This window comes from Cladophialophora immunda (assembly GCF_000835495.1).
Source record: "Cladophialophora immunda strain CBS 83496 unplaced genomic scaffold supercont1.4, whole genome shotgun sequence".
NCBI classification, from domain to species: domain Eukaryota; kingdom Fungi; phylum Ascomycota; class Eurotiomycetes; order Chaetothyriales; family Herpotrichiellaceae; genus Cladophialophora; species Cladophialophora immunda.
The window spans coordinates 3,819,699-3,846,419 of NW_015622544.1; the positions used below are offsets into that span (position 1 = coordinate 3,819,699).

At 52.6% G+C, this 26,721-nt stretch overlaps 8 protein-coding genes across 8 annotated transcripts; 3 read left to right on the forward strand and 5 right to left on the reverse strand.

Annotated features, from left to right (window-relative positions):
- Positions 1–581: 581 nt before the first annotated feature.
- On the reverse strand, positions 582–1,940 carry PV07_07689 (uncharacterized protein). Its single transcript, XM_016394794.1, has one exon. It carries the CDS (start codon positions 1,852–1,854, stop codon positions 718–720), a length of 1,137 nt encoding a protein of 378 aa, XP_016248213.1. The 5' UTR covers positions 1,855–1,940; the 3' UTR covers positions 582–717.
- Positions 1,941–2,382: 442 nt separating this feature from the next.
- PV07_07690 (uncharacterized protein) lies at positions 2,383–4,054 on the forward strand (the record flags this gene model as incomplete). The annotated part of the gene is made up of 4 exons (XM_016394795.1): positions 2,383–2,600; positions 2,652–2,825; positions 2,874–3,513; positions 3,566–4,054. The coding sequence occupies 4 exons, from the start codon at positions 2,383–2,385 to the stop codon at positions 4,052–4,054; spliced, it is 1,521 nt and encodes a 506-aa protein (XP_016248214.1).
- A 58-nt stretch (positions 4,055–4,112) lies between these two features.
- Positions 4,113–5,866, reverse strand: PV07_07691 (uncharacterized protein; the record flags this gene model as incomplete). The annotated part of the gene is made up of 5 exons (XM_016394796.1): positions 4,113–4,657; positions 4,718–4,941; positions 4,987–5,421; positions 5,474–5,753; positions 5,824–5,866. 5 exons carry the CDS (start codon positions 5,864–5,866, stop codon positions 4,113–4,115), a joined length of 1,527 nt encoding a protein of 508 aa, XP_016248215.1.
- A 915-nt stretch (positions 5,867–6,781) lies between these two features.
- Positions 6,782–8,361, forward strand: PV07_07692 (uncharacterized protein; the record flags this gene model as incomplete). The annotated part of the gene is made up of 2 exons (XM_016394797.1): positions 6,782–7,367; positions 7,418–8,361. 2 exons carry the CDS (start codon positions 6,782–6,784, stop codon positions 8,359–8,361), a joined length of 1,530 nt encoding a protein of 509 aa, XP_016248216.1.
- Positions 8,362–8,398: 37 nt separating this feature from the next.
- Positions 8,399–9,050, reverse strand: PV07_07693 (uncharacterized protein; the record flags this gene model as incomplete). The annotated part of the gene is made up of 3 exons (XM_016394798.1): positions 8,399–8,464; positions 8,545–8,711; positions 8,786–9,050. The coding sequence occupies 3 exons, from the start codon at positions 9,048–9,050 to the stop codon at positions 8,399–8,401; spliced, it is 498 nt and encodes a 165-aa protein (XP_016248217.1).
- A 900-nt stretch (positions 9,051–9,950) lies between these two features.
- Positions 9,951–12,119, forward strand: PV07_07694 (uncharacterized protein). Its single transcript, XM_016394799.1, has 4 exons — positions 9,951–10,367; positions 10,458–10,571; positions 10,623–10,942; positions 11,026–12,119. The coding sequence occupies exons 1-4, from the start codon at positions 10,129–10,131 to the stop codon at positions 11,949–11,951; spliced, it is 1,599 nt and encodes a 532-aa protein (XP_016248218.1). The 5' UTR covers positions 9,951–10,128; the 3' UTR covers positions 11,952–12,119.
- A 2,710-nt stretch (positions 12,120–14,829) lies between these two features.
- PV07_07695 (uncharacterized protein) lies at positions 14,830–16,627 on the reverse strand (the record flags this gene model as incomplete). The annotated part of the gene is made up of 4 exons (XM_016394800.1): positions 14,830–15,750; positions 15,812–15,954; positions 16,017–16,367; positions 16,454–16,627. The coding sequence occupies 4 exons, from the start codon at positions 16,625–16,627 to the stop codon at positions 15,219–15,221; spliced, it is 1,200 nt and encodes a 399-aa protein (XP_016248219.1). The 3' UTR covers positions 14,830–15,218.
- A 4,378-nt stretch (positions 16,628–21,005) lies between these two features.
- Positions 21,006–22,115, reverse strand: PV07_07696 (uncharacterized protein). Its single transcript, XM_016394801.1, has 3 exons — positions 21,968–22,115; positions 21,571–21,903; positions 21,006–21,510 (listed from the first exon to the last, which is right to left on the reverse strand). Exons 1-3 carry the CDS (start codon positions 22,089–22,091, stop codon positions 21,110–21,112), a joined length of 858 nt encoding a protein of 285 aa, XP_016248220.1. The 5' UTR covers positions 22,092–22,115; the 3' UTR covers positions 21,006–21,109.
- Positions 22,116–26,721: the final 4,606 nt, after the last annotated feature.

Sequence of the window (26,721 nt, forward strand, 5' to 3'; positions counted from 1 at the left end):
GATTCCCCAAGATCTTCGTCTCTTCTCCCTTGTACCCGGCCGGACAGCATGTGGCGCCTTGGGTCGAGAGCGGGGTGATGACGGTCCATTCGTAGCCCTCGTCGCAAGTGCCGTTTTCCTTCGCTCCGCGAGGCAGAATGTACCGTTCGGGTTCGCTGAGATCGGTCAGGGGCCTAGCGCTCGCAAGTTGCACAACGAGGAGGAGCACAAGGGAGACGGCGACAGTAGATAAGGATGTGAGAAGACAAAAGCTTTGAAGTATCATGTTGGATGCACTGCGCGAGATGTTGGAGATCAGGCTTCGTGTTGCAGAGATGCAGTAAAGAAGAGGAACGGGATGAGGAGTGCGATGAGATATCTCTGTTGCCTGTGTCAGGTCGACTTTTTCCCAAGTCACAATGCCGGGTTTGCTCGAGTGACTCTGGTGAGTAGTGAAGTCTTTGTTCACTCTTGGATAATCTGCGATCGCCCGGGCACCTATCAGACCTTGATAGAACCCGCGCTCTCGGGAAAAGAGAACAGAATATGATGTTTCAAAACCATGTGTTGTTGCTGGATGATATGGTAGAGTAGGAAATGGACTGCAATATAATTTCCCCCTTGTCCTTAGAAAACTCCCATGTTTCACCCGCCTTTGTCCCTCCCCAACCCGTGAAAAATGATCTCGATATACCCAGAAGAAAGTTGCGCTGCTTTTATGGTCCCATGAATGTCTTCTCAATTCGGCAGGCGCAGCCAAGGCACCTGGTCCGGCGTGTACTTGTAGGCCCTGAAGACTGCGTTGGCGGGATAGTCGAAGCCGATGTCCTCCAGCTCCGGCGCCTGCAGCTGCTTGTAGTCGGCGAAATGCGGGTTGACGTACTCGAGGCAGATCCTGCCGTCGGGGGTGACCTCGAACATGCGGCCGAAGACGGCCTCGGTGACCAGGGTGTTGCCGTTGCGCAGGCGCTGCGCGCCGCCCATGAAGGGCGTGAAGAAGGCGCACGGGAACGAGCGGTCGCGGTACTCCCAGACGATCTGCTTCGTATGGCGGTCCACCTGGATCACGCGCGAGTAGGTCGAGCTCTCGCGGTGGCGGAACGTGCCGTTGTCGAAGACCAGGATGCTCCCGTCCTCCAGCTCGCTGGCGCAGTGCTGCTGCGCCACCACGCTGCTGTCCAGGTGCCACGTCACCTCGCCGGTCTCGCGCGAGATGATGATCACCGCGGACACGCTGCGCAGGGACGCCAGGATGTTGCCGTCCCGGAGCGGGTGGACGCTGTTGATCAGGGGCCAGTGCTCGCGGGCGTAGTGCGGCTGGAGGGGAAACGTGGCGGGATCAAGGTGGTCGATGGCGCGCCAGTGGAAGAGCACCTTGCCGTCGTCGGCGGGGTCCACGAGCTTGATGCAGTCGGCGTACACGTTCCCATCCGGGGCCTCGGACGAAGGGATGCCGCCAGGAACTGTCTTGGCTTGTTCGGGAGTCAGAGCTTCCAGCGTCGTGTACAGGATCTGGCCATTGTCGAGATGGTGCTGGTCATGGTGGGCGAGAGGATCTCGATATTCAGAGACGACCTTGCCGTCAGGGTCGACTTGCATCATGACTCCGCCGCGGTACTTTTGCCACATGGGAAACAGCCTTGGCCCGTCAGGATGGACGCCGTTGTAGGCTAGATTGCCGTTGGGAAGGATGCGGGCGTGACGGCCAGGACGGTAAGGTAGGTTCCAACGGTGGACTTCCATTCCGTCATTGGCTATCAGCCGAACTGTGCCCGGGCTGGTCAGATGAGCGTAGAGGATATAGCCTGGGGATACGAGATCATGGTCCAGACCACGAAGGCCGACTCCACGACGCGTAAGTGTGTTTTGCTCCATGGCTCAGTGTCTGATGAATGGTGTGAGATAGGTAGATGTCCTATCGTGACTGTGTAATGAATGAACTGAAAGGCAGGGCATTGTAGGACGTCTTGGGGAGATATATACCATATGTGTTCCGAGGCAGCAGGTGCAGATCTTTCAGCACCACGGTGGATTCCGCCATTGACGATGGATACACCTCGATATGCTCTCTGCGTCCCTTGCCGTAGGTGATTGTCGTGAAGTTCATGGACCAATAAATGGACAGATCGACCTAAGGCAATCCCGCGGGCAGATCCGACACGTCGATCTCCCTACGGCATGCCGAGGGCGATATAGCAATCGCGATATCAGGACCCGCGGGTTTGCCGTCTTGGATAAGGACGATCCTATCAACACCTACGGAGAGGAGTCTTGTGAGCACGCAATGCTCAAGAAGACGAAGCATAAAAGAAACCTCAAATCCGCCCAAAATGTAACAATGGATCACAACGAGTAACATAGCTGCCACCCTTTCGAGACAGATTTAACCGGAAGCTCACCATCATGGAAAAGTACCCTGACGATAAGCCTTCCATGACGAAGAATCAACCCCATGATGTGGTTGAGGACTCCATGGAGGGCAAGGCACTGCCAGTCAAGGCCTTTTCCAAGTCATGGCTGACAGACATCCTTCTCACTGTCGAGACGACTGGCATTCAGCGGGTGACGGAGGATGAACGGCAGCAGAACACCAGCAAAGTGTGGAATGCGTGTACGTTCTGGTAAGTTGACCTCGCTTGCACCCAAGAGATCAAGAGGCTAAATGCTCCTAGGCTGAGCGCGAATATGGCCGTGGCAACACTCAACGTCGGGTCCGTGGGCGGCAGCTTGGGACTGTCATTCTGGGATTGCTTTGCCATTATCGTCGTGGTCAATGTCTTCAGCTGTATGATTCCAGCATGGACTGCAGGATTCGGATTGACGGGACTGCGCATGACGTCCTTCTCGTAAGAGCTTCGCTTACTGCTCTGATGTTGCATGGCTGACGCTCACAGTCGTTACTCCTTCGGCTATTGGGGCAATCTTCTGGTGGTCGTCTTCTCCATGGTCTCGACAACGGGCTGGAATGCCGTCAACTCCATCTCTGGGGCATCAGTCCTCAATGCCCTCTCCAACGGGAAATGCCCGACGTGGCTCGGAGTTGTCATTATCTGTACCACCGTCTGGGTTATCTGTGCCCTTGGTATTCACTGGATCCATCGCCTCGATGCTTTCCTCTGGATTCCCCCGTTCGTGGTTTGGTGTTTCACCGCCGGTTTCGGGTCGTCGCATTTCTCTGGAGACGCCATCAAATCGCCGTCTGGAGCAAACGGGGCAGCAGCATCGCTTTCGTACATCGCGGTCATATTCTCCTTTGCCGTGTCGTGGATCAACTGTGCTGCCGACTATAACGTGAGGATGCCTGTCAACACGTCCAGAGCTCAGATTTTCGTCGCAACCTATGTCGGAATCGCCGTCCCCACCATCCTGGTCCAGACCCTGGGCGCAGCACTGTATACGGGCACTGAGATCAACCCAGAGTGGAAGTTGGCGTTCAAAGAGAGCGGGATCGGAGGTCCCCTCAAAATGGCCCTGGAACCAGCTGGAGGTTTCGGAAAGTTCCTTCTGGTGCTTGCAGCATTGAGTGCGATTCCGGTAAGTAATCTTGGAGATTCCCCCTTAGGTTCATTAAGCTGACAGTGGCTAGAACAACATCCCCAACAACTACTCCTTTGCCATGCATGCGCAAAACTTTGGCCCCTGGGCGGCACGCATTCCTCGAATCTTTCTTGTCACTCTCGGCTTCATTGCCGCCATCATCGTCGGTGCATGTGCGGCTGAATTCTTCAGTGACACCCTTCAGACGTTCCTGAGCATCATCGGGTACTGGACCGTCATTCACCTCACCATCGTTGCCGAGGAACACATCATTTTCCGCGCCTGTCGCTGGAGTCAATACAACTTGGATGCTTGGAACCAGCCCGATCTTCTTCCTTTCGGCTGGGCGGCTATCGGAGCTTTTGGGTTTGGGTTCATGGGCGCAGCATTGGGCATGAAAACAGCTTGGTACACTGCTCCCATTGCTGGGTTGATAGGAAGCAAAGGCGCCAATGTTGGTCACGAGCTAACCTTTGCCTTCTCGGCAATCACTTTCCCACTCTTCCGATATCTGGAGAGGAGACACGGAGGCAAATAGGGACAGATATTCGTACCTCTACCAATAGAAATCGAACAGCCATCAGCCAGAAGTTTCTTCATTTGAATGGTTCCCAGTCCGGTAAAAAATCCCAATTAGTGGTGTTCGTTGGCTCTGGTCCAAGTATATCCGGAAACGAAGCCCAGAAGGACATGTCTGCCCAGGAGTTCTGCTCCTCAGCAGTCATCGGAGATGGCCCCGCGAGTGGACGCAATTTCTTGTGGAAAGCAGCAACGATGTCACCGAGCGTGAAGGCGGCGTGGCAGGAGAGACCGATAGACTTGAGCCAGGGCACAAGCGTCGCAATCAACGTGTCCAGCTCCGCGATATTGTGGGAGCGCGCCAACTGCTCTTCGTACATATGCAGAAGTCTGCAAAGAGTAACTGCTGCGAACGTGATCATGTGGTAGATGTGATCACTTAGGTGCTTCGTGCGCTCGTCTGTCGTTTCCATTGCAAGCGTCATGATTGCAGCAGAAAGACGAACCATCTCTGACAACAGAGACTCTCGAACGCTTGCGGATCGAGTCTTTAGGGATTGATCGTAGGCAAGCAGCTGGGCGAATCGAAATCCCATTTCAAGAAACTGTGACCGAGGCTGATCTGTGAGATGGCTTGTCAGATTGTGCAAGAGTTGCCGGTTTTCAGGAATTGTGCACCAACCTAGAACAAACTTCCAGTTCTGTCTCCATTGATGCAAGGCAGACTGTGCCTTCGGGAGATCGACTTCTGTCAAACAGCAGTTTTCGTACAGAATCCAGTACAGGGTAACTTCTGCCACCATCCGCGCCTCGAAATTCGTTGCATGATCAGAAGCCAGTATATCTCGGCATCTGTCGACTTGCGCCCGACCGACCATGGATTTACGCCTCGTCCCTACCGAATAGCTCCCAATCTCAGTCTCAGGTATTTGCGGGAGAAACGAAACCTACTGCAAGTGCACCAAGCAAAGGTGATTCCACAGTCTCAACAGTCCCAGATCACGCTTGGTGCTTGGAGAGCCATGAGTAAGGACATTTTCGAAGAGATCACTCGAGATGCAATGCTGAATGGCGAAACCGCTCAGCAGCCAGCTGTCGATACTCAACGGGACCTGGCCCACTGTGGTGGACCACATGCACAAGATGAGAGCTGCCTGGAAGAAGTCAATGTCTTGTGTTGTGGAGAGCAGTGCCGTCGAAAGCAGTGACTTCGACTTTTCAAACAGGTCCAGGGCAAGGCTCGACGCGAGCTCTTCGTTGGTGTGTCGGACAGCAATAAGACAACACGAACATAAAAGAAGCGGTGATCGTTTGACCTCCTCGAACAGGTCATCTGGAGACCTCAGGGTGTCGAAGAAAACCCAACGACCATAGTGCTCATTGAATCTGGTTATGTCCATTAGTGCTCATGTCGTCGATATGGTAGAGGGGTACCGACATGGTTAGTAGGGCTGCGGCCTGTTGATCCGACACAAGGCCCAGTATAATTAAGTCTGAGTCTCCCGTATCCGGTGCTGTCTGGGCACTGCGATTCGCCGATGGAGATTCGACGCCGATCTCTGTCGCAAGGTCTCGAATGACGAAGACTGGAGCCGCTGCCGTATCCTTCGCGATGTTTGGTGGTTCTGGCTGTTCGTCTATCGATGGGTGAGAAGTGAAATCTGGCACCGTTTCGTCGAGTATATCAATCCCAAGTCGACCTAGGATAAGGTCCACGGCTTTCTCGAGACGAGTGAGTCTGCAGAAATTAGCCACATAACGATACCACCCTCTTTTTTTCTATCAAACCTGGCGTCCTGCGTACGGCTTCCCAAACTGTGTGGACCGACATCGTTTGGGGATCTCGCCCTCCGCTCAGAGGCTAGTGAACACTGAGCACCCAGTTTCTCACACCTCAGACATGGGCCTCCAGCCAATCTAGACTCGTAACAGCGTGTCTTTAGTTTTCGACAGGCGGCACAGGCTCGAGCAGCCCGTGGTTTATCCGAGGACATGGAGCCTCTATGTGGTTTTTGGTGCATGGAAGTGCTCGTTCAAGGACTCATACTGGGCAAGTAGCGATCAAAAAGGCTCTCATCTTCAAACAAACCACGACATTCGAGAAGCCATCATTGCAATGGCAAGCCTAGCGGACGACACAGCGGAGATGAGGGAGTTGATATCAGCCGCACTTTGATTGGCCGAGGACAAAGCTCAAAGTAGCGTCAGATTCGCCGCTTCGCACGCAAGCTCCGTTGTCACTGCATCCTCGATGTTTTGATGGATCAAGGGCGACTGGAATTGTATGGCGTAAGATCACTCTGGTGATCCAAATATACCTCTTGCTATAGTTGATAGAATTGTTCTGGTTTCACACCCACCCTGTATCGAGCACGGATCTGGCCATGCTGAAGTTCTGGTGCTTGATCGCGGTCAATCAACTCCCAAGTGTGTCAATGTACTTTAGTTGGTGTCTCAGAAGGCAAAGAATATGCCGACAAGTGGCTGTGATAACAAGACAGGGGGATACGAACAAGGAGACACGGTGAGGACAAGGAAACTAGATAGGACTAGGTTGAAAGGCATTGTCACCTTCCACTGCATGTCCTTTTGTCGCAGCCTTGTTTAGAGCGGCGTCACTTCTTTCCGAAAGCAGGTCTCCCTGGCCTCGGAGCATGTCCCTGCTCTCCCTGCGTCTCCAAGTTATCTCCTACCCCAGGTTGTCCACCTCCATATCGCTCTCCTTCGGTCTCTATATGCAATGACTATGGCTGCAAAGAAGACGGCACCCACAGATGATGAGCTGCTGGCTCAGCTTGACGATCTGAGCACACAGGCCTCGACGCGTGCCCCGAAGCCGTCAACGCGAACTGCCCGACAAGGGCAACCGGCCCAGTCGTCACAAAATGAACAAGACCTCCTCGCTGAACTGGGAAACTTAGCCCAGCGACCAAGTAGCCGACCAGCCACCCCTTCTCTGAGACCAAATGTCCCGTCAGCTGCGGGCAGCAGATCCCCAAAACGAACCTCAACAGCCACCCCTCCTCCTGGCCGGACCAGCGAAGAGAAGTCGAGCAGCGGTCAGCGCAAGTCGGGTGATAGTACACGTTCGTTCCATCAAAGCTTTACACCAGCAACCACAACAACTGAAGAATCCGCAGAAAATGAACCACAACCTGAGCCGGCCCCAGCACCAGCCAAAAGCGGCGGTGGGTGGTGGGGTGGACTGCTCTCGACTGCCTCTGCCGCTGTCAGTCAGGCCCAGGCGGCTGTGAAGGAGATTCAAAAGAATGAAGAAGCCCAAAAATGGGCCGAGCAGTTACGAGGCAATGTCGGCGTGCTCAAAGGGTTTGGTATGAACATCGAGTGCAAACAAGAGTTCACGGGCTAACGGCTACGACAGGCGGCGACCTCAGAAACATAGCCATGCCAACATTTCAAAACATCCTGCAGACCATTGCTCCTCCTATCTCCTCCCACGAACGACTGCAGATCCATATTACTCACGACCTGTCCAACTATCCCACTCTTGACCCCCTCATCTACCAAGTCTTTAGCCGTGTTATGGCACAAGTCGAGGGTGGAGACTTGATGGTCGTCCAAAGAGGGCACGAAGCTGGACCGAAGAGAGATTCGAGAGAGATATCGCGACCATTAGGGTCCTGGCATGACGGACCCTGGTGGAGGAGTGGAGAGCGTCGAAGTATCAACGCGGTCAAAGGCATCATTGAAGGCACCAAGCTTGCTCGGGCTTCTGCTGAGAGCTACTCTGAAGAGTACTTTGCGACCAAAGGGGGGGTTGAAGAGGCCGCCAAACGAGCAACAGAAACGCTTTCCACCTCCAACCCAACTAGAGACAGCGAAATTTTCCTTGCGATTCAGGCAATCACACAGCCTGTGCCGAAAGACATGTTCGCCGCAGCGCCGAGTTCGGAAAAGGACGGGCAAGTGAAAGAAGCGAAGGAGGAGAACATCACTGAGGAAGTCATGTTCGCTGTCTACTTGCACGATCCTATTCACGGGATTGCCTTCCAAGCGGTCTCTCAAGCCATTCCCGGCCAATGGATCGAGTGGCTGGATGCTCCCAGCGGCGGAGAAGGCACCTTGCCCGAGAGCATTGAGGAGATCATTTCAAGTGGCGGAATCGATCCCAGAGAATGGGTGAGCGAATGGGTCGAAGAAGCACTGAGTCTGGCGGTTGGCGTGTTGGCACAGAGATATGTTGCGCGAAGAATGGGTGTAGGTGAAGGTGGACCGGGGAAAGGCAAACTCAGAGCCGACTTGGGCCAGCAGGCCATGGTTGAGAGCGGTGGTGGCGAAGCTGCTCGGGCGCTGGGAGGCATGTGAGACACGAGCTCTGTGGGCGTTACTTCAGTTGTCGAGATCATATACCAGGATCGGCGTTCGAGGTTTTCGAGGGTTTGAGTCGGAACGTATCAAGCATAATCATCTGGACGGGACTGTCCACAGTGGACGTCGTTTCGCAAGACTGTGTCCTCTGTACCATCCAAGATTTCGACGTAGACGTACTGGTGGCTTTGTTTGGCCGAATCCTCGACCGGTCATGACCACTAATATCCGGGTGTATAATTGTACCCCTTCTTTCGCAGGCAGTCGTTGCGGGTGCTGCGCCCGGAGGCAGAATGGGATCGTCTTCGCCTCGACCAGAGTGGTAGCAAGAGTGATCGGGCACATGGCTTATACTCGAACAGTGCGATGGATTGACGCGGTACTTCTTCCACGTATCAAGCCTTCTTTCCGCCCTTCTTACCCTCCTTTGCCTTGCTGTTGGCTGCAGCCGCGCCGTCCTTCTTCTTCGCCTGCCCCAACATCTCCAAGTGTCCTGCGCGCGCACCCAGCATGGCTTCTGTCTTTGCCGTAAGCCCCGCGGTGTACTTCTTGTTCAACTTGGCTTGCTTCAACAGCTTTGCCTTCTTGGGTGTTATGGTCCGCGAGCCCTTCTTGGTGATGCCTCCAGAATTCGAGAGTTTCGTGGAGGAAGGTTTGGGTCCCTTTTTGATTTGGCCTTGGGCCATTTCGCGAGGACGGGGAGAATTGTCTTCAAGGCCGAGGAAGGATGCAACTGGGTGCGGGGCAAAGTCGTCTCAAGCTGCTCTGAGATAGACGCAATATTCCTCTCAAGGTCCGCAAGACTGATCGTGGATTTTTCATAAGCGAGCAGGAAATCTTTAGCGCCTTGGCGGGCCGTTAAAGTCAGAAGCCATTTGGGATCAAAACGACTCTATTCTGTGTGCTCGGTACAAGTATCCAGACCCTGCCTCCCACCTCCAGGGGTTGCGGTCCGTGTGTTTTCTGTGGCTTGCCAGGAAGCTCTCAGGTTTCGGGCTTGCTTCCTTATTTGCTTTGGAGTTGAGATGAGTAGCCAAAGCGACAATGGCACATCTGATGTGCACTCGGCCAGACACATCAATCACTCGACTGGCTCGGGGCGGGCCTTCGAAAGGGATCAGCAAAAACAGGAGATTCCAAGGTCGTCGAGTTTTCTGGCACACCCTCCTGCGCCATTGCACGATGGACACGACAAAAGGCCATGCAGACTTGTACCGGGGAGCGGGGCAAAGACTACAATCTCCACCAAGGCGAAGTTGCTGAATCGCAGACCACTCATCACGCACGTCCAACATGGTCACCTAGATGGCTATCAAAGTGCGATCGAGGGTTCCACAGCCCGTATTCGACTGTCGACTGGGTACACCATGCATCCTAATGCAGCCACGACTAGTGACCCATTCAAGGGCGCGCTCGGTGAGTGCTGGAGACGCCAGAGGACGCTGGAAGTCACTCATGCAGAGCTGATCCCTGCCTCTTGTCGTCGACCCTGGTCCGCTAATTCGCCTCCATCCTCGAATGCCCCCCAACATGGCTCTTGCAACAGATATCCACCGAGCCACGTCTTGCTTGCCACGCTACTATTATCAAGGTCGCGAACAACCCGAACTCCCATGAGTCGCTTCCACATGCTCCTGCCAATGCGAATCTGTCTTCCTTCTGATCGAAGTCGAATCATCTTCAAGAGTGTTTCTTCCCTTTCGTCCTCTTAACTGTCTCTGTGGTTTTCTTGAACATTCCCCTGTACAGCCGCAGCCTTTCAACATGACTCTGGACAAGGTGCCGGACGCATCGCTGACTGCCCGAGAGCTGGCTTCTTTCGATGGCGTCGAAGACGATGGCTGTTACAACGATGTTGGTATCCTCGACAAAGGGTACACCACCAAGGATCAAAGGGATATGCAACGTTTGGGAAAACGTCAAGAATTGATTCGCAATTTTCGACCTCTTTCTGCTTTGGCATTCACTGCCCTGTTGCAAGCAACCTGGGAATTCCTGTTGATGTAAGTTGTCAACCAGCCAACCATGGCAGACCGCTCTCAGCCAACCATGGCAGACCGCTCTGTGCCACCCACTTCCTGACAGTCGTCCAGCGCGAACACTCAAGTTTTGGTCGATGGCGGCATTGCCGGATTTTTCTGGACCTACGTTTGGACCTTCATTGGTTTCGGTATCGTCATGACATCTCTGGCTGAGATGGCATCCATGTATGTCTCGATGTCCCTCACCCCTTACCATCAGTCTCTAACATGCCGCAGGGCTCCGACTAGCGGTGGTCAGTACCACTGGGTATCTGAATTCGCTCCACCAAAGTATCAGAAATCTCTGAGCTATTTAACCGGTTGGTTTAGCGTGCTAAGTTGGCAAAGCGGGACGGCGTCGGGCTCTTTCTTAACGGGAACCATTATCCAGGCTCTGATTCAGATCAATAATGCGGATTATGAGCCTACGGCATGGCAGGGAACGTTGTTGGTATTTGCCATGGTTCTTGTGCTCTTTGTTGCCAACACTTGGGGGGCACGCGATCTTCCTCTGATCCAAAACGTGCTCCTTATAGTACATGTCTTCGGATTCTTCGGTCAGTTTCCTCTCTGGTATCTCCTGAAAAGATCATCCCCTCCAAGACTCTTCCCCTGTTCAGAAACTGATAGATATCTGCAGCGGTTATTATTGTCCTTTGGGTCATGGCACCTCGAAACTCTGCAAAGGTCGCTTTTACTCAATTTACCAACGAGGGAGGGTGGTCAAGTATGGGCCTCGCTCTCATGATTGGGCAGATTTCGGCCATCTATGGATCTCTCTGCTCCGATTGCACCGCGCACATGGCGGAGGAAGTCAAGGATGCTGGTCGCAACGTCCCCAACGCCATGTTCTGGGCTTATGTGTCGAACGGAATCCTCGGCTTGGTACTCATCGTCACTTACAACTTCGCTTTGACCGACGTGGACGCCGCTCTCAATGACCCGACCGAATATCCCTTTATCTGGGTCTTCCGCCAGGCAGTGTCCACCGGTGGCGTCAACGCTCTGACCATCCTCATCCTCATCTTGGTCATCGCATCTAACATCTCTTTCAATGCATCGACCTCGCGTCAAACCTTCGCTTTCGCCCGAGACAAGGGTCTTCCATTCTCCAGCTGGATCAGCGCTGTTCACCCCAGACTCCACATTCCTGCCAATGCCGTCACGTTGACCTGCATTATCAGCTGTCTGCTCGCGATTATCAACATTGGCTCGTCGGCTGCCTTCAATGCTATTATCTCGGTCCAGGTCTGCGCGCTTATGTTCTCTTACACCATTTCCATCTCCTGCGTGCTGTATCGCCGCATCTACCACCCTGAGTTGCTGCCCAAGGCACGCTGGAGTCTCGGCAAGTGGGGAGTGCCGATCAACGCCTTCAGCATCGTCTACTCTCTGTTCGCGTTCTTCTGGAGTTTCTGGCCCAACGGCACCCCCGTGGACGCAGAATCCTTCAACTGGTCTATTGTACTGTTTTTCGGTGTTATGATCATCTCTGGGGTCTTCTACGTGATTCAAGGGAGGAAAGTCTACACCGGTCCGGTGGTGACTGTGGAGGGCAGGAATTAATCGAGCATGCCTACTGCACACCTCGGGGACATCAGGCTGGGTGTTTGAAAACGCTTTTCTGTTTTCAACCTTTTCGACGGAGAAATGCCTCCCATAAAGGAAGGCGGATATGCTGTTTTTGTCCAAATCAGTCACGGCGTTTTAACCGGGACAGGCTTCTGGTGATGCTCCCATACATCAGAGGGGCGCTTACTAGAATATGCGTGAAAGGCCATCCGCTATCATATGCTTCCAGTGTTACTTGCTAAAACCACCACTGCAAATACGGACTACATACTTTGAGTATTTGCTGATAGCAGAGCTCTCAAAAAGTCGAAAAAGCTCTGCGCTCTAGCGTGCGCTTTGAGGAAGAGGGAAAGGGGAGTCTAAACCATGGACCCGAGTACATACTCTCCCAGCCAGAGAAGCCCTCGTCTCTCGCGTGTTCTCCTTTCTGGGCTGGACTGGGCTGGGGTCGGGGTGCCATGCGCGCCCCCTTTGAACCTAAAAGCTCGTGTATGCCACTGTCTGACTTTCTCCCTTCAGCAAGCCACCGTGAACGGCCTCGGAGTCGCCTTTATCCTCGCTGAATTGCGTGCTCGTCACAATCACGAACCACCTGAAACAAGGGCAACGTGATTCCATTACCTGTGAAGGAGGAAGAGGGGTGAAATATGCAAAGGATGAGAGTTCAGCTATGTTTTGCTTCAGCGGAACAGAGTTGTTGTGCCGTCTCTTTTACCACTCCTACAATATGGTGCCTTGAAAGAGGATGGAGTGGCGTATTGATGTCACCCCCAACGTTCCACATCCAGTATAGACGCTCACAGCCGAGCACGGGGAACTGAGTCCTGTCATTACGCGAGGAGTCCATGTACGAGGAGTATTGTAAATGCAGGTACAGCACGGAAAAAATAAATATGCAGCACTACAGCACTCATCGCCGCCACCAGGGGTGTCCTGTGGCCCTGTGGCCCTTGGGACGAGCGGGTACAGTAGAGGCGCGACAGAGAATCAAAACAGGGATCATACAGAGCTGCGGTAAACGGAAAGTGTCTACCTGGCGTGCTGGGCAGCTGTGGGGTGTCTTGTTCAAGGTACAGAATGAAGACTCACGAGGAACATGAACTCCCACCCCTTTGTGATTTGACACTTTGTGACTACTTGGGCGGAGAGGAGAGGAAAGGGAGAGTTCTAGATCGATCGCTCTGTCAAGTTGTGCTTGTTTTTGCCTCGAAAAGCCAAAAGCTGTAGCCCCATCCACTTCTCTTTCTTCGACACCAAGTCAAAACAACTGTCACACAGCAGTCTGTTGGGGGTTCTCGAATCTCTGGAACCTAGTACTGTCAGGATTGGGGACTGCGGCAGCTCGAGGATGAAAAGATGCGGTTGGACGGCGAGGCGTTCCAGGAGAGAAGGTCCTGGCTTGTAGTCTTGTCCTTCCTCTGTCCTTGCTCGCTGGTCACCCACGGACCTAGGTTTGGCAGCAGTTGTGGTGGAGATGTCTGGTTGAGGTGGAGTCCCTACTCGTGCGTATCCTTTACGGCGCCTGTTCTTTCCGCCTTTGTGCCCTTACGAGGAGGTAGGTGGGCAGTTAGTACTTTACGATGTCCTCGCCGACTGCGAGTGAACTACTGCAGGTGGGGTATCCACCCTGCTCAAGCTTGTTCATCGTTCCCCGTCGCCGTTGATGATAGTGCGGATGGCTGGATAGATAGATGGGTGGATTGGATGGGAAAGGGGGAAAGGGAAGCGAAGGAAGGAGAATTACTACGCTCGGGGCTTTGGGAAACTTTGGTTCCGTGTTTCCACTGTCCACGATGAGGACGAGTAGGTAATAGCTCGCAGCACGAATACTCCTCCTGCTCCACTCCCACCTGACGACGCCGTTAACCTGTTCTCGCCAGGTCGGTTCTCCACTGCGCTGTCACCGATGTGGAGATGGGCCGGACGGGAGGAAATGGAGGAGGTCCAGATAAGCTACTCGCCGACTGCTCGTGCGTCCATCGGTCCTCCTGTGTAGCAACCCGCCTCAAGGACCTAATGGACTTGCCGCCTCTGTACAACGGCGAGGTAGCAAGGAAGGAAAGCGTTTCAGCATTGATATTCATAGGCACAGAGGTCCGGAGAAGGAATCCGAGCAGTCACATTAAGAAGCAAGCATACAGTCGCGTCAAATGCCACGGGGCTTGGACCAAGCCAGATCCTGCTATCTTTGATCAATGATCGTGCAAACCTGGGCAAGGGACTGCGCAAGCATCTACGAATCGGCGACCAGAGCGAGCTGAGAGTTTTTCGCTTAGTTGTTCTTCCTCCCCCCGTCCGCTGAAATGGCCCCCCCTCTTGACACTCAAACGCCTGCAGAAGGAACTTGGTTAACTGTTTGACTTTTTGTCCGGCGGTCCTGGGCAAAAATGCTAGTTTTTACCACATGCGACGCGTGAGCGGGAAAAACTCTACACAACGTGGCTTGCATGGACGGGGGCGAACAGGGTCTTTCGGCGGCGAAATGTTGCGTCCACACGTGCTCGTATTTCGACGAAGGGGGAGGGGAATAGGTAGGAGAAAGGAGAAGTTGGAAGGACGGATCTCGCTTGACGTTGCTTTGCGGTTTCCCCTTGCATGTAGTGACACCTATGCGTCCGTGGAAATGAGGGGCTATGCAGGTGAATACGATGCTTGCGTGGGTGAGGCAGAAGCGAGGAGCACGAGCACGTCGAGGTCTCCGTCGAGGCGGCCAGGGGCTTGCTGCACCAGCATCTGGGTGTCTCAAGATGACAAGAAAAGGAAAAAGAAAAGATGCATCGTGAATAGAAGCCAATAGCAAGTCCATCAAGTATCTGGGTGCATGTCCATCCAATCCCGTGTACCTGTTACCTGGCCGATGCATCGTATCCTTCCTATCCCAAGTCATCGTCATTTGTATACCTCCTTGGTGCTCGTACTCCATCGGCGACGTTGGTCAGCGCCTATGCACAACCCAACCACGGTATACATCAGCACAAAGCACATAGAGTAGATTGCCTGCGTTCTGAGCCCCGTTTCTTAAGGTCTCAGAGTTGGAATGAGCAATTGCTGTTCATTCCATCCCATTCCGTCCCGTGGTATTCCAACCCAACCCGATCCATCCGGTCCCGGCACCCAAGATACGTACTGTAGATATGGTTACAAGTCCCTAGAACTCCAGCGCTGTCATCGCCATCCAAAAGATCCGTTCCGTCTGTTTCGTAGTGTCCGCCCCCCTAGAGCGTTGTGTCGTGTCCACCAGCGGGGCTATAAGGGTGGTCTTCAGCGGTCAGAGACTGACGCCGCGCCCTCGCTGACGTTGCTCTTGTGGCTCTCCGCCTCTTCATACCGGATCGACCAATCTGTCTTGCGCTCAATGATCAGCCGCCGGCTGTCATGGCTGTGTATGCTGTCATTCCTGTCGTGTCCACTGCCGCTTCCTCTCTTCTCCTTCTGCCCCGTGGGAATGCGCGACGAGAACGTCGGCTGGGTAGGGTCGAAGGTGACGGCGTGCGAAGCCAGTCCGTCCGACATGACCTCGCCGGACCGCGGGACGGTCTGCATCTTGAACGACAGGTGCTCGCTGTTGTTGGTCGCGTAGTTCTTCCCCGGATGGCTGGTGTAGCCCGAGTAACCCATCGGCTTCTCGTAGACGGCCATGAAGGGTTTCAGAACCGTGATTGAGGCTGCCATCACCCCGTAGCCAAGCTGGATCTGTGTGCAGACGATGGCCAAGGAGAGGGACAAGCTGCGGTTATCGGTTAAGGTGGACGGGTTGAGGTAGTACAGACGGATTCCGCAGGCGGGGACAGCGCTGAAGGAAGGCATTGCATGTCAGAGGTCGGTGCCAATAGCCAGCAAGGATAATTACTCACAGCAACCGAAGAGCAAATGCAAACACCACGGTGGCTTTCTGAACCTTGCTCATGCGCAGGTCGCTGACCAGGTATCCTGCAAACAGGACAAAGACCAGCTCCGTGATCGAATCCGTGATGCCGATGGCGAGCCATCTGCCAAACTGTTTCCGAGAAGAGTCAGCTTGGAGGTCCTGATAGTTTCGGATTGGGATCGATCCACTACCGGAGTAAAGAAGGCTTGCTCCCACGAGGAGCCAATGCTGATCAAAAGGATCGACAGGAGAAACCAGCCGCCGCAAAGCCCGATGGTGGTGTAGATCGCGACGACATGTCCCCGTCGGCGTGTCAACCTCAGGAAGAGAAAGCACACGGCCAGCTTGGAGAAAAGCAGGACGATGAGGTAGAAAAAATCATTTGCATAATAGTACTGGGGTTCGCGCTTCAGCACATCTTTCCTTTCCCCGTTGACAACTGGTTTTCGTACCTTCTTGACCAAGTCGCTGTTGGGAGCAGTGCCCTCGAATACCTTCCGATGTCCCAGGCCCAGGTGAACGGCATAAAAGACGAGGGAAGTCTGGACGATGGAGAAGGCCCAGGAGGCCGTTAGGACCGTTTTTTTCTTTTGGTTCCACCCTCGTGTGCAGGTGTCAAAAGACTTACTGTGGCAGCCGTCAAAACGTGGTCGTCCCACTTCCACAACCTCTGCGGTACACGGATATAGATGCGGATCGCATAGGCGACGAGAACGAAGCATAGCGACAACGAGGTCAGGATGAGGATCAGGCCTGACTGATCTTCGGGAGATATAACTCCCAAAGGCTGTGAGGGGGCCATTTTGGAGCCGCCGTGTGTATAACGCGGCAAAGGTTGCGCAACGTTTTGGTCGAGCACCCGAAGTTGTCTTATTGTACCTGCATGACCGCCTTTGATATCAACCTGTTGCAGGGAACCGCCGTGGATGAAGATGGGCTTCAGCGTCTCCTGCTCCGGACCCAGCAAAGTGGATCATTGAACTTTCTCCGAGTTGCCCCTCGTGTCCTCCTGCCCGGGGTCAAAGATTAGGACTTCCCGCGATATCGAGTTCTCGAGAGTCGAGGTTCAGGAAAGGGTGGTGGTGCAATCCCGCGCAGGAGCCAGAAGCCACCAAATCCATTCAATGGGCTGGGGAGATGGCAGGATGGGTCTCAAGAAGGCTCAAGCAACAGGAGAACTAAGATTGGGAGCGAAACTTAGGAGTGGTCCTAGTTTCCTCCGAAATTCCACACCTTGTCCGAGAGGAGTTCGCTTGCTCGGCGCCTAGATGGATAGTGGTGGATGGCGGGTTCAAAGACAGAAACTGTTGATGGCCATTTTAGAGCATGCTTTGCAAACGGCCTTTCTCCCTGCGAGACAATGCACAGGACTTTTTTCGGTATCGAGGCCACCCGCCGACCCATCCCAGAACAAATAGCAACGAAGAGATCGTCGTTGTTTCTGAAGATCAGAGTGCCCATCGAGGGTTGCCTCCTGGTGTTTTCGAACTAGCAACTGCCACGTCCTCGTGAACCTGGCTGGAACAGGTGTAGTCTCATGTACGAAAGTGCACAACATCAAGGATGACGCGCCATGCACCCATCGAACTGAGGTGACCGTGCAGAGCGGAATCAAAGCCAATACACCAGTGGATAGGAGCATTAGGCATTCAGAGCGACCCTGGGCCAGAGGTCTGGCCAGAAGCAGAGAGGCCAGGCCAGCCAGTAACCAAGCAAAAGTAGTGCTCACAGACAGGACACCATGGAGGTCCATCCTTTTGGGGGTCCTCATCGACCGGAGAAGCAAGGAAAGGCCGCTGCCGACAGCGGATTTGCCTGGCTTCCGCAGACATGGGATTCTTACAAAAGCCACTCATCTTTCGATCCCTTATCCGCGTCGAATGGAGCAGCTGACAGGAGGGGGGGAGATGATTCGACAGAGTGGAGGGGCTTGATGGTGTGATGGAGGGATGTTGGAAAAAAGCAACGACTAATGGTGGAGTTTGTTGGAGCTTGCATTAGGCTTGTCGCAGAAAAGCTACACCGCCAACAGTCTAGCCAGCAAAATCTGGGGGGTAGCCATTACACTTGTTTCGCAAGCTTGTGAAGGTTGCCCATGTTTCACTTCGAATAGGAAATAATGTAGATGCTTGTCTCGCCAATAAGTGGAAAGCAAGATATTGGGGAGATTAAATTCCAAAAGGATAAAAGGTTGGCAGCATAACTAAAGATCATGGCTGGCTCTTCCCCAACCTACAGTACATTCTCACTTCCATGAGATGTCGATGTTCCGCACTCTTCTCTGGGAATAGAGCACCATATCCTGCATCCACACCGGCCAGTTTCTCAGCCCCGTATTGCTTTCCTCCGTCCTCGGCATGAAAATCTGCCCGCTTCTTCCCGCCAAAACCTGTTCCACGACCGCGTCGCTCACGTTCGACGCCGGATCACACTTGATCCCGATCTCCTCCAACTTGGCTGCCACCGGTTTCACGATGCCGGTCGCATGCCAGGACGGATGGACGGAGGTGGTTTGGATACATTTGCCGTTCTCGTAGTATCCTCGGAGTTCCGATCGGAGGCCTGTGCTCGGAGTCAATCTCTCGGGGAGGCTAGGTCTTGGGAGTGCACGGAAAGCTCACCTTCATGGAGAAAGAGGGCCCCAATCTTTGTACAGCAATAGTCTACGAGGCCTGGCGCTGCGAAGAAGCTGGCCATTGATGCGATGGTCACAACGTGGCCTTTCTTTGCTCTCAGCATCCCAGGTAAGAACTCCTTGATCAAAATGAAGTGGCTGGCGATATTGACTTTGAAGATCCTGTCGGTCAACTTCGCATCACTGTTTATGACTTTGGTGCCGTTGGCTGCAAGGTTCTCTGGTCAGCTAACTTGCGTTCTAGAGGAATAGCAGATGACTGCATAAGGCTCACCAATCCCAGCATTGTTGACAAGGACTGTGGGGTCTCCGTGCTCTCTGCGGATGGTCTCCGCTGTCGACTCTATCGCAGCAAAGTCGGTCAAGTCGAGTTGGTAGTAGTCGACGCCGGGAACTAAAGCATGCGAAGTGAGCAGTCTCCCCATGATAGGGTTACTTAGAAGACATACGCTTCTTCAACTCCTCTGGAACTGGAGAGATATCCAGGATGACGACTCTCGCATGTTTCGAGAATCCTTTTACCATTTCATACCCAAAGCCGGAACATCCTCCGGTCACCACCACGAGTTCCGTCTGCTTGTCCCATTGGAAGGGTGCACCTGGCTTCGTGAACACATGCCAGTGGTTGAGCGCAAGTTTGGTGAGTGTCTGATTGAGCTTTCGGACGAGACCGATGGCTAGGAGATACTTCAATGACTTGATGAGGAGTGCGATACGCTCTGGGGACAGGCCAATGTCACCCAATAGCTTCAAGAGACGTGCGCGGTATTGAACAGGTGCCCTGGTGAGAGCAAACAACACAGTCCCGGTCAGAAGCGGTTCGGTCGAGGCACGGTGAACGAGACGGAAGGGCAGAGTGAGAGCACCCACGGCAACGCGGTTGGCGCGCTCAAGGGGGCCTGGTTTTGCCATTGTTCGGGACTAGCAAGCCACAAAGCCGAATACGTGAAGATATTGACGGCAGGATGTAATCAAGAAAGTCTAGAATCCCACAGCGTCAAGCATATTTATGAACGAACGTCGAGCGGGGTTTCGTCCATGGTCGAGTGTTGCCGTCAGTGCCTAGCCGGCAACCCAGGCAAATCCCAAGGGCACAAGACGGCACAAGACCCTGGGCCGATGCACATTGAAACAACTTGGTGACACCAGACTCCAGTACTCGGTGAAAACGGCAGAAGTTGCCTCGGTCGGTGGTGCTAAACGGGTTGGCCTGAACCCTTGGCCGACCAATAATGATGGTTGGAGTAGTGGGCCTTGGTCGCCCTGACGTCCGGCCCCGTGTTTCCCCGCAGTTTGGTCAAATGTGGGACTAAGCCTAAACCGGGTATTACCACGCCCCTCCACCAAGCACGCAGGGCGGATCAAACATGATCCTTTCGCCGCTTCGATGGGATATATATATATACTTTATATACACCCCGAACTGTGCTTCTTTCCATGAACAATTTCATTCAGGAAACGGAGCGAAGCCGCTTTAATCGCGCACGTGACGGAGCATCGGGGGAGCCTGGCCGAGCACGGGAGAGCGTCGAGGGAGTCACAGCAGAGTACGGGGAAGCCCGCCCGAGCACTGCGCGAGCCACAGAGAGCTTGCCCTGATGCCAAACTGCGGAAGACAGTTCGGGCTCAGAGGTCCCCTTTGGACCCTCGGCTACAATTGCTCAGCTGTACCCTCATTCGTTTCAGCCAAGCCTGACTGCCTGTATGATGTGGCGCCCTGCCCAACTCCAAGAATCTAGAGGCCCATTTGGGCTCTCAGGGTCGACTTCGAGCCCATAAGGAGGCCATTTTGGCAACCAGGGGTCAATTTAGGTTGCCAAAGCGCTCACCGAGGGCTTTGTGAGAGCCGCCAAGGGATTTGGGGATACAATATAGTCAAGCTGCGTTCCTGTTTCCACCATTTATGAAAGGGAGTATAGGCAGTGGATAATTCGTCATCTTCTCCAAGGGGTAGGGCCCGAAAAGTTTTCACTGAAGACACATTTACAGTACATCAGTTGTTGCAAGTTGGAATCGACAAATGGATCCGGGGCTGCTCCAACTGGCAAGCGTGAATGTCAAACAATTCGTCTGAATGTCTACTTGAAGTCTCACTAAGACAGGTGCAGATTATTTGAAAATGGAGGGTACTCAAAGTTGCAATAGGAGCTTTCTCAAGGCGAGCTACAGACTGGATCTACATACACAGCAAGTGACTCCACTTTGCAAAGGTTCAGATGTCCTGCTGCTCTCTGCATGCAATGAAATATTGCGCCACAGGCATGTGATTGCGAGCCTGCCAAGGCTGCCAAGCGTTATAAAGACGTCGAACAACTTGTACCAGTCTGACGGTCCGCTAGGACTCTTCGAATAGCAACAAAGTCCTCCGTAAAATCACAGGCATGTGCCTCAGCTGTCACGTGATGCATTCGCGCACCTCAAAACCCTGTTGCGCGCTGCCAACCAACTTAGATCGTCAATCAACCAACCTTTCATCAACTTGCTCGCTTCACGCCTTCAAACGGTTGGTTCCTCATGAAAAGGGGACCTTGCTGAACAAATAAATGTGATGATAAATACTAGGTAATGATGAACGACTTGGCAGCTACTGGATGTGGAGCTTGGCTGTGGTGTTTTCCTCAGCTCGACTTTAACACCATGATAGTCCTCTCACTCACTTTCATCACCCTCGAGTAGGCCTCCAAGCATCGAAAATTGCTCCTGCTCGACTAGATGTTTAAGTCTAGCTCCACGAGCCCCGGATGCCAAAGCAGCCTCAACCATTCCATAACCTCCATAAGCCCAACTACCTATAGCACCAAGTCCAAAGGTAGCAATCCCAAATATGGCCATTCCGGCCATTGCTGTGAGGTGTCTCCGGGTCATCATATATGCCAACTTGTGTTCCTGTTTCCACCATAGAGTCCAGTGGAGGTCATGAAGCGCCTGGAAATTTTCCTGTCGGGAGCTCTCTTCCAGAATAAGAACTGCAAGGTATACGACGAAATTTTGACTATTCCAGAGTCTTTGGTCATAGTATCCGCTGCTCCAATGATGCCATAATTGCGACTCTAGATGAGACGTCAGCATCATAAAACTAACGGATTCGGGGAAAGACATGGGTGCAATACTCAATAAATCTATTTGATTGTCGCCCAAAGTGGTCACACCAACCGCTTGCCACGCTTCAAATTCAGAAGTATCGATGTGCCGCAGGTCTCCTGGGCACTCAAAGTACTTGGCATTATTCGTGAAATCCCTCTCTTTGGGTGGTAAAGGAATGCCCCGAAACACGCCAAGTACCCATCGCCGGTTTCCACGTATGTCGTTCATGCTCTCAATACCGGGAAAGGGGCTACCTGGAGTTGTGTTCTTGAACATGGAGGTACCTTTGTGCCGAGAATATAGAGACCATTTTCCAGGCAAAACGGCGATGAAAACGATAGATGATTGTGTTTTTGACCCTAGTAGATGTTTAGAAGTGTAATGCATTAGCCACGCTGGCAGGAAAACCAGGTTAACACGAACCTCTCACCCAGCTATATTTAACTTCGACCTTGTCCCCTTCCTGGATCGATTCCTTTCGGATGGTGCGAGACACACTTCCCAACTTCGACAGGTCGAGCTTAACCTCGTAGTCTTTAGCCGTCATTCTGGCTTCCAAGTTACATTGTCCATTGCGTGAGGTTGCGCAGTCTTGAAGTTGCGTGGAGAAGCCTGATTGATTAAGTATTCCTAAGCCCAGGTCACTAGGGCTATACGTCACATGGATACACGTGTATCCACTCAACGCCGCTCAAGGCAAAACTCAGCGTTGTCAGGATGCGACTCCTCCGACTCCTTGCTTATTAAGCGAATACCAATGAATCGACTCATGAGTCCACTCCCTCTCCTTGATTACTCAGCGAACGGCAGCTCCTAATTGGTTAGAAGATAGTTATTCCGTTCCGAGTGCCTTCTTTCGAATAGTCTCTGAGGGCTCTCCAGATGCCTTGAATCCCTGAATCCCCCATTGCTTGAGGCATTGCGACGCTTCAAAGGCCTCAACTTGAAGACTATTACGGTCGTATGTGAGCGTTCTCTTTGCCTGAGAGAACGTTCTCTTGATCTCTGCGCTCATCGCAGGTACGGATAGTGTCACGGTCAGCTAGGTCATCCCTGGGACACATTAAGCCATTTTGAGATGCGCCAAGACAGCGCGCCTACATGCTGCTGTTCGCATGTTAAGGAGGTGCGTCTTCTTTTAGCACTGCGAATAATCACTGTACTACCCCTACCTGTAGCTACCATCTGGCAATAGCTCACGGGTTAGGTCACATACCTATCAGTAGATGTAACTGTTGAACCACCCAGGGTTGTGAAACTGGTGTGTTCAGTCTATGAATGTGGCGTGAAATGCCACGTATATATAACACAGGTTGTCGTAGGCTGGTGCCTGATGGAAGCCCCTAGAAGTTCCTTACTTGGGCTCCAGTAGGCACCCATCCACAGTTCAACAGTAAAAACGGTACCACAGAAGGTAGGGCTGTCACGGTTGGGGGGTTGAGAGGGATCACGTAACACTGCCCGGGACACAAGTGAGGGTAGGGAATGGCTATGGACTGAATCCTGTCTGTCTATCTAAGGTCTTCAAGCCTCTCTTTATGCTCGTCGTCCTCCCCGCTCATTCTCTCGGCGGGTCGCCGAAGCTCGTCGTCCATGCCGTGAGTCTGACTTGTACACCTCGTATACCTCAAGGCACGCCGTGCCGTGTGCGCCATTGCCGATGCATCGATCGCTGAGACCCTGCTGCGTCTCTCTTGCACCCATGACAGCCTTGTGCCGCGTGGCATAGTCATCGCAATAGTCGTGGGGTGTTGGGTGTTTGTAAAGGATCTCCACCGTGGGTTAACACTAGCTGGAGTAGCTGAATATGATCAATTGCGTCTATCTTAGAGTCCTATCTAACAACGACTCAACGCCTAGCGAGGGTAAAAAGGCTAGCTCACCCGTGAAGGGCAGATGAGATGTTGAACACATGAGCATTCATGTTGTTGCACGATCCCTAATCCGGAAATCCCTGCAACACCAACGATCGACAGCCTTGACGATCCTGATAAAGCCTTGTCGTCGATCTCGCCTTGTTGTCATGCTGTCCTATCAATCAATTCAGGTGGCATCGAATGCTCTGAAGGACCTAAGGCCCTGGTTTCTCTATCGTATCTTATATACATGTTGCTCAGGGCAAAACGAGGGTATTAGGGAGAGTTCCAGCTCTGATCCCTTGGAGAAAGGCTCATGCAAAACGAGTGTTAGATATCGATGTAAAACGAGCGTGGAAACGTGTGAAACGTGCTCAAAACGAGGCATGCAACACCGAGTGTTGCATGCATGAATGCTTGCATTCCAACATGTCACCTCAGTGAGGCGAAACAGCCTTGTTTTCACTCCCTTCAACGTCATCGAACTTGCCGTCGTCATTATATATGACAATTACACTCATTTTGCGCCTGTAGGTAATGTATATAAATTCAGAGAGAGCATCAGAGAATGAACAGTGAGTCATTTTGACAACATGAGAATTCTTGTAGAGCCTAACCCCTCATTGCATTGAGTTGCCCTTGGCGATTCCATGATCTTTCCATAGTATGGCCATGTGCCCAATTAGGGTCCATGGCCATATGTCCAATCCATGCATGTCCACGAGATCTTGCCTGGATGGCCCTATTCGGGTGGACCAGGTCAGATTCGTGACATTCAGCTATCAGGAATGCTCCACTTGGAAAGGTACATAGATCTCGAAAGAGCCCGAACTACCCTTCGAACTTTTTATTTCCCGTCTTCTACCTTACCGTGCATTAAGATAGCAATATCAAGGACTTTTCAACCCCTCGTACACTCTCGAATCCTCTCGAAATAGTCTTCTCGTTCCCGTCCCTGATAGAGGAAGAGAGGGCAGTGAAAGAGAAAGAGAAAGAGAAGTATTGTCTTACAGAACTAGGGGGTTCAGTTAACCCGGTCCAGCAACGTTGCAGGACATCCTCTCAGACATCCCACCTCTCTCATCAGGGCTGAAATGGGCTATCGTAGATATGATCGAGTAAAGTTACCACAAGGTTAGGTATGCGCAACGTTAGCGCCTGTGAGACTAGAGCCCGAACGGGAACCTCACTGGTAAGGGAGGGAGCACGGGAGGAGCGGACCAGGGTCGTGAGGGAGCAGAAGAGAGTGGAAGGGGAGCGGGAAAGAGAGGAAGGGAGAAGGGAGCGGACGAGGGAGTGAGTCGACTAAATAGTCGTTAGCGGGGGAGCAAAGCGACGGGATAATAGTCAGCGAAAAGTCGTGTAGGGTGATTGTTCGGGGGTTCTATATATATATATATATCCCGAACAACCGTCCCTAAGGGCTCTTCCGCTGGCAAATCCCCTGCCGCATTGCTCCCGCGTAACGACTATTTAGTCGACTCGCTCCCTCTTCCGCTCTCTTCTGTTCCCTTCCTCTCTTTCGCGCTCCTCTTCCACTCTCTTCTGCTCCCTTACGGCTCTGGCCTCTACCATGATCACTACGGATCGGACCACCGAGCAACCTACTCAGAATGGAGTCTCCACCCGAAGCTCAAACCAGATTCGGAACTTTAAAAGAACTTCGACCGAGCTGATTGGGAGAAGATTGGTGTTGCGCCTTGGAACAGTTGCCGTTTTGCAAGCGCTTCAGGCGTTACCTGATTGCGCCTAGTGCTAGGATGCCTTGCGACATTAGAGGACTCAGGAGAGGTCTTCCTGGCACCTAGTATTTTGTATATAGACGATCAGACCTGGCCTGAGGACAGGAACAGGGAGACAGACCGATCCATGACCTATTCACGATCCTGCTAGTTCAACAATTGGACTAGCGGTGCAAACATTAATGAATCCGTGGCCTACAATCAGTCCCGACACGGGTCTAGAACTCGCCGTAGAGAAACTGGTGAAATTGACCACGAACGGCTATCGAATAAATACACACCTCTTATGAGGCTATCACCATACTCCAAACGATAGTTTTACGCTGTAGCTTAAGTAGCAGCAGCGAGAGGTTAATCGAGCACGTCGGAAATGGTAAGAAAGCTGCGCGATACGTAGGTAGTGGAGATCCATACACCGTATCTTCTAAAGCTATAGAATATGACTCGTCTCAGCGGAGACAGTCCTTCTATACCTTCTGTAAGTTTCTTCACTCCCTTCCGAGTCACAGCTGCGGAGGAATTCCTAGGTAGGGCTCAAGCTAAAAACCATAATTATTGGGCTTAATGAATGGTGGAAGGCCTACGCCCGGTCTTTCGTAGGGAGGCTTATGGGCTTATAACTATTTCCTCCTCCCGACCTGTTCTAAAGGCTGGGACTTAAGTAGCTCTGATACAGCGTAATATCTGTTAGTTCTGGTAAGTTTAACGGCTCTATCATAGCCCCCCCTCTACGTCTTCCCGCTTACCGAGATAGCGTTCAAGAGTACCTAAACCACGTCTAGGCGGCCGTATTCTAACGCCCCTTTAAGGGCAGTTCTCTCGTTCTTTAGCGCAGGAGGAGTACTAACGTCAGCGCTAGCATCGTAAAGTAAGAGAATAAATTTTGATATGCCCTTAGATCGCAGCGCCTTATAATGCCGTTAATCCTCCGTCGATGCCGGCCTCAGCATTCACTTCCGCGCCGTTCTATAAAAGAAACCGGGTTAACTCTTCATTAGGGATATCTTAACTATACGCTACTTATAGTACCGTCCTGCCATGGAAAACGGCAGCTAGGGCGTTAATGTATGCACCTTTCGCGAGAAGTTTCTTAACTAACCTTAAATTTCCGACCTAGGTAGCCGCTTAGATAGGTAAGCGAGCCCCTTTCCCGGAGCCGGGAGAATTAATATCGGCGCCTACGTCGAGTGCTAATCAAATTAACTCGTTATTCGCGGATCTAAGGATAAGTCCGGTTAGGGTAGAATTCCACTGGTAACACCTTCGAACTAGTAGTCCGTCAATTAGTGAACCGGCTTTAATTAGAAGCTTAAACATTTCTTCCCAGCTGAAATTTGCTTTCTCGTACCATTCTCTATAAGCGCACACCTTAAGCAGGGTTCGTCCACGGCTTCGATGGCTCTGGCCGTCAACGTTCGCTCCATTTTGCAAGAGAAATTTGACAATGTCGATGTGACCTCCTTCCACGGCGAAATGGAGAGCCGTGAGGCTGAGTATGGATATCGGCCTTTTCCTAAACCAGATATTCAACCATACGTATGTTTCCGCTCTAGCACGCCTATTGTATTGGATAGTGACC

Coding starts and splice junctions, on each gene's coding strand:
- PV07_07689 (XM_016394794.1), bottom strand. CDS start 1,854: ATGGAGCAAAACACACTTACGCGTCGTGGAGTCGGCCTTCGTGGTCTG.
- PV07_07694 (XM_016394799.1), top strand. CDS start 10,129: ATGACTCTGGACAAGGTGCCGGACGCATCGCTGACTGCCCGAGAGCTG. Junction 10,368..10,457: donor ACCTGGGAATTCCTGTTGAT/GTAAGTTGTCAA, acceptor ACAGTCGTCCAG/CGCGAACACTCAAGTTTTGG. Junction 10,572..10,622: donor CTGGCTGAGATGGCATCCAT/GTATGTCTCGAT, acceptor AACATGCCGCAG/GGCTCCGACTAGCGGTGGTC.
- PV07_07696 (XM_016394801.1), bottom strand. CDS start 22,091: ATGACGGCTAAAGACTACGAGGTTAAGCTCGACCTGTCGAAGTTGGGA. Junction 21,904..21,967: donor TAAATATAGCTGGGTGAGAG/GTTCGTGTTAAC, acceptor AACATCTACTAG/GGTCAAAAACACAATCATCT. Junction 21,511..21,570: donor CAATCAAATAGATTTATTGA/GTATTGCACCCA, acceptor CGTCTCATCTAG/AGTCGCAATTATGGCATCAT.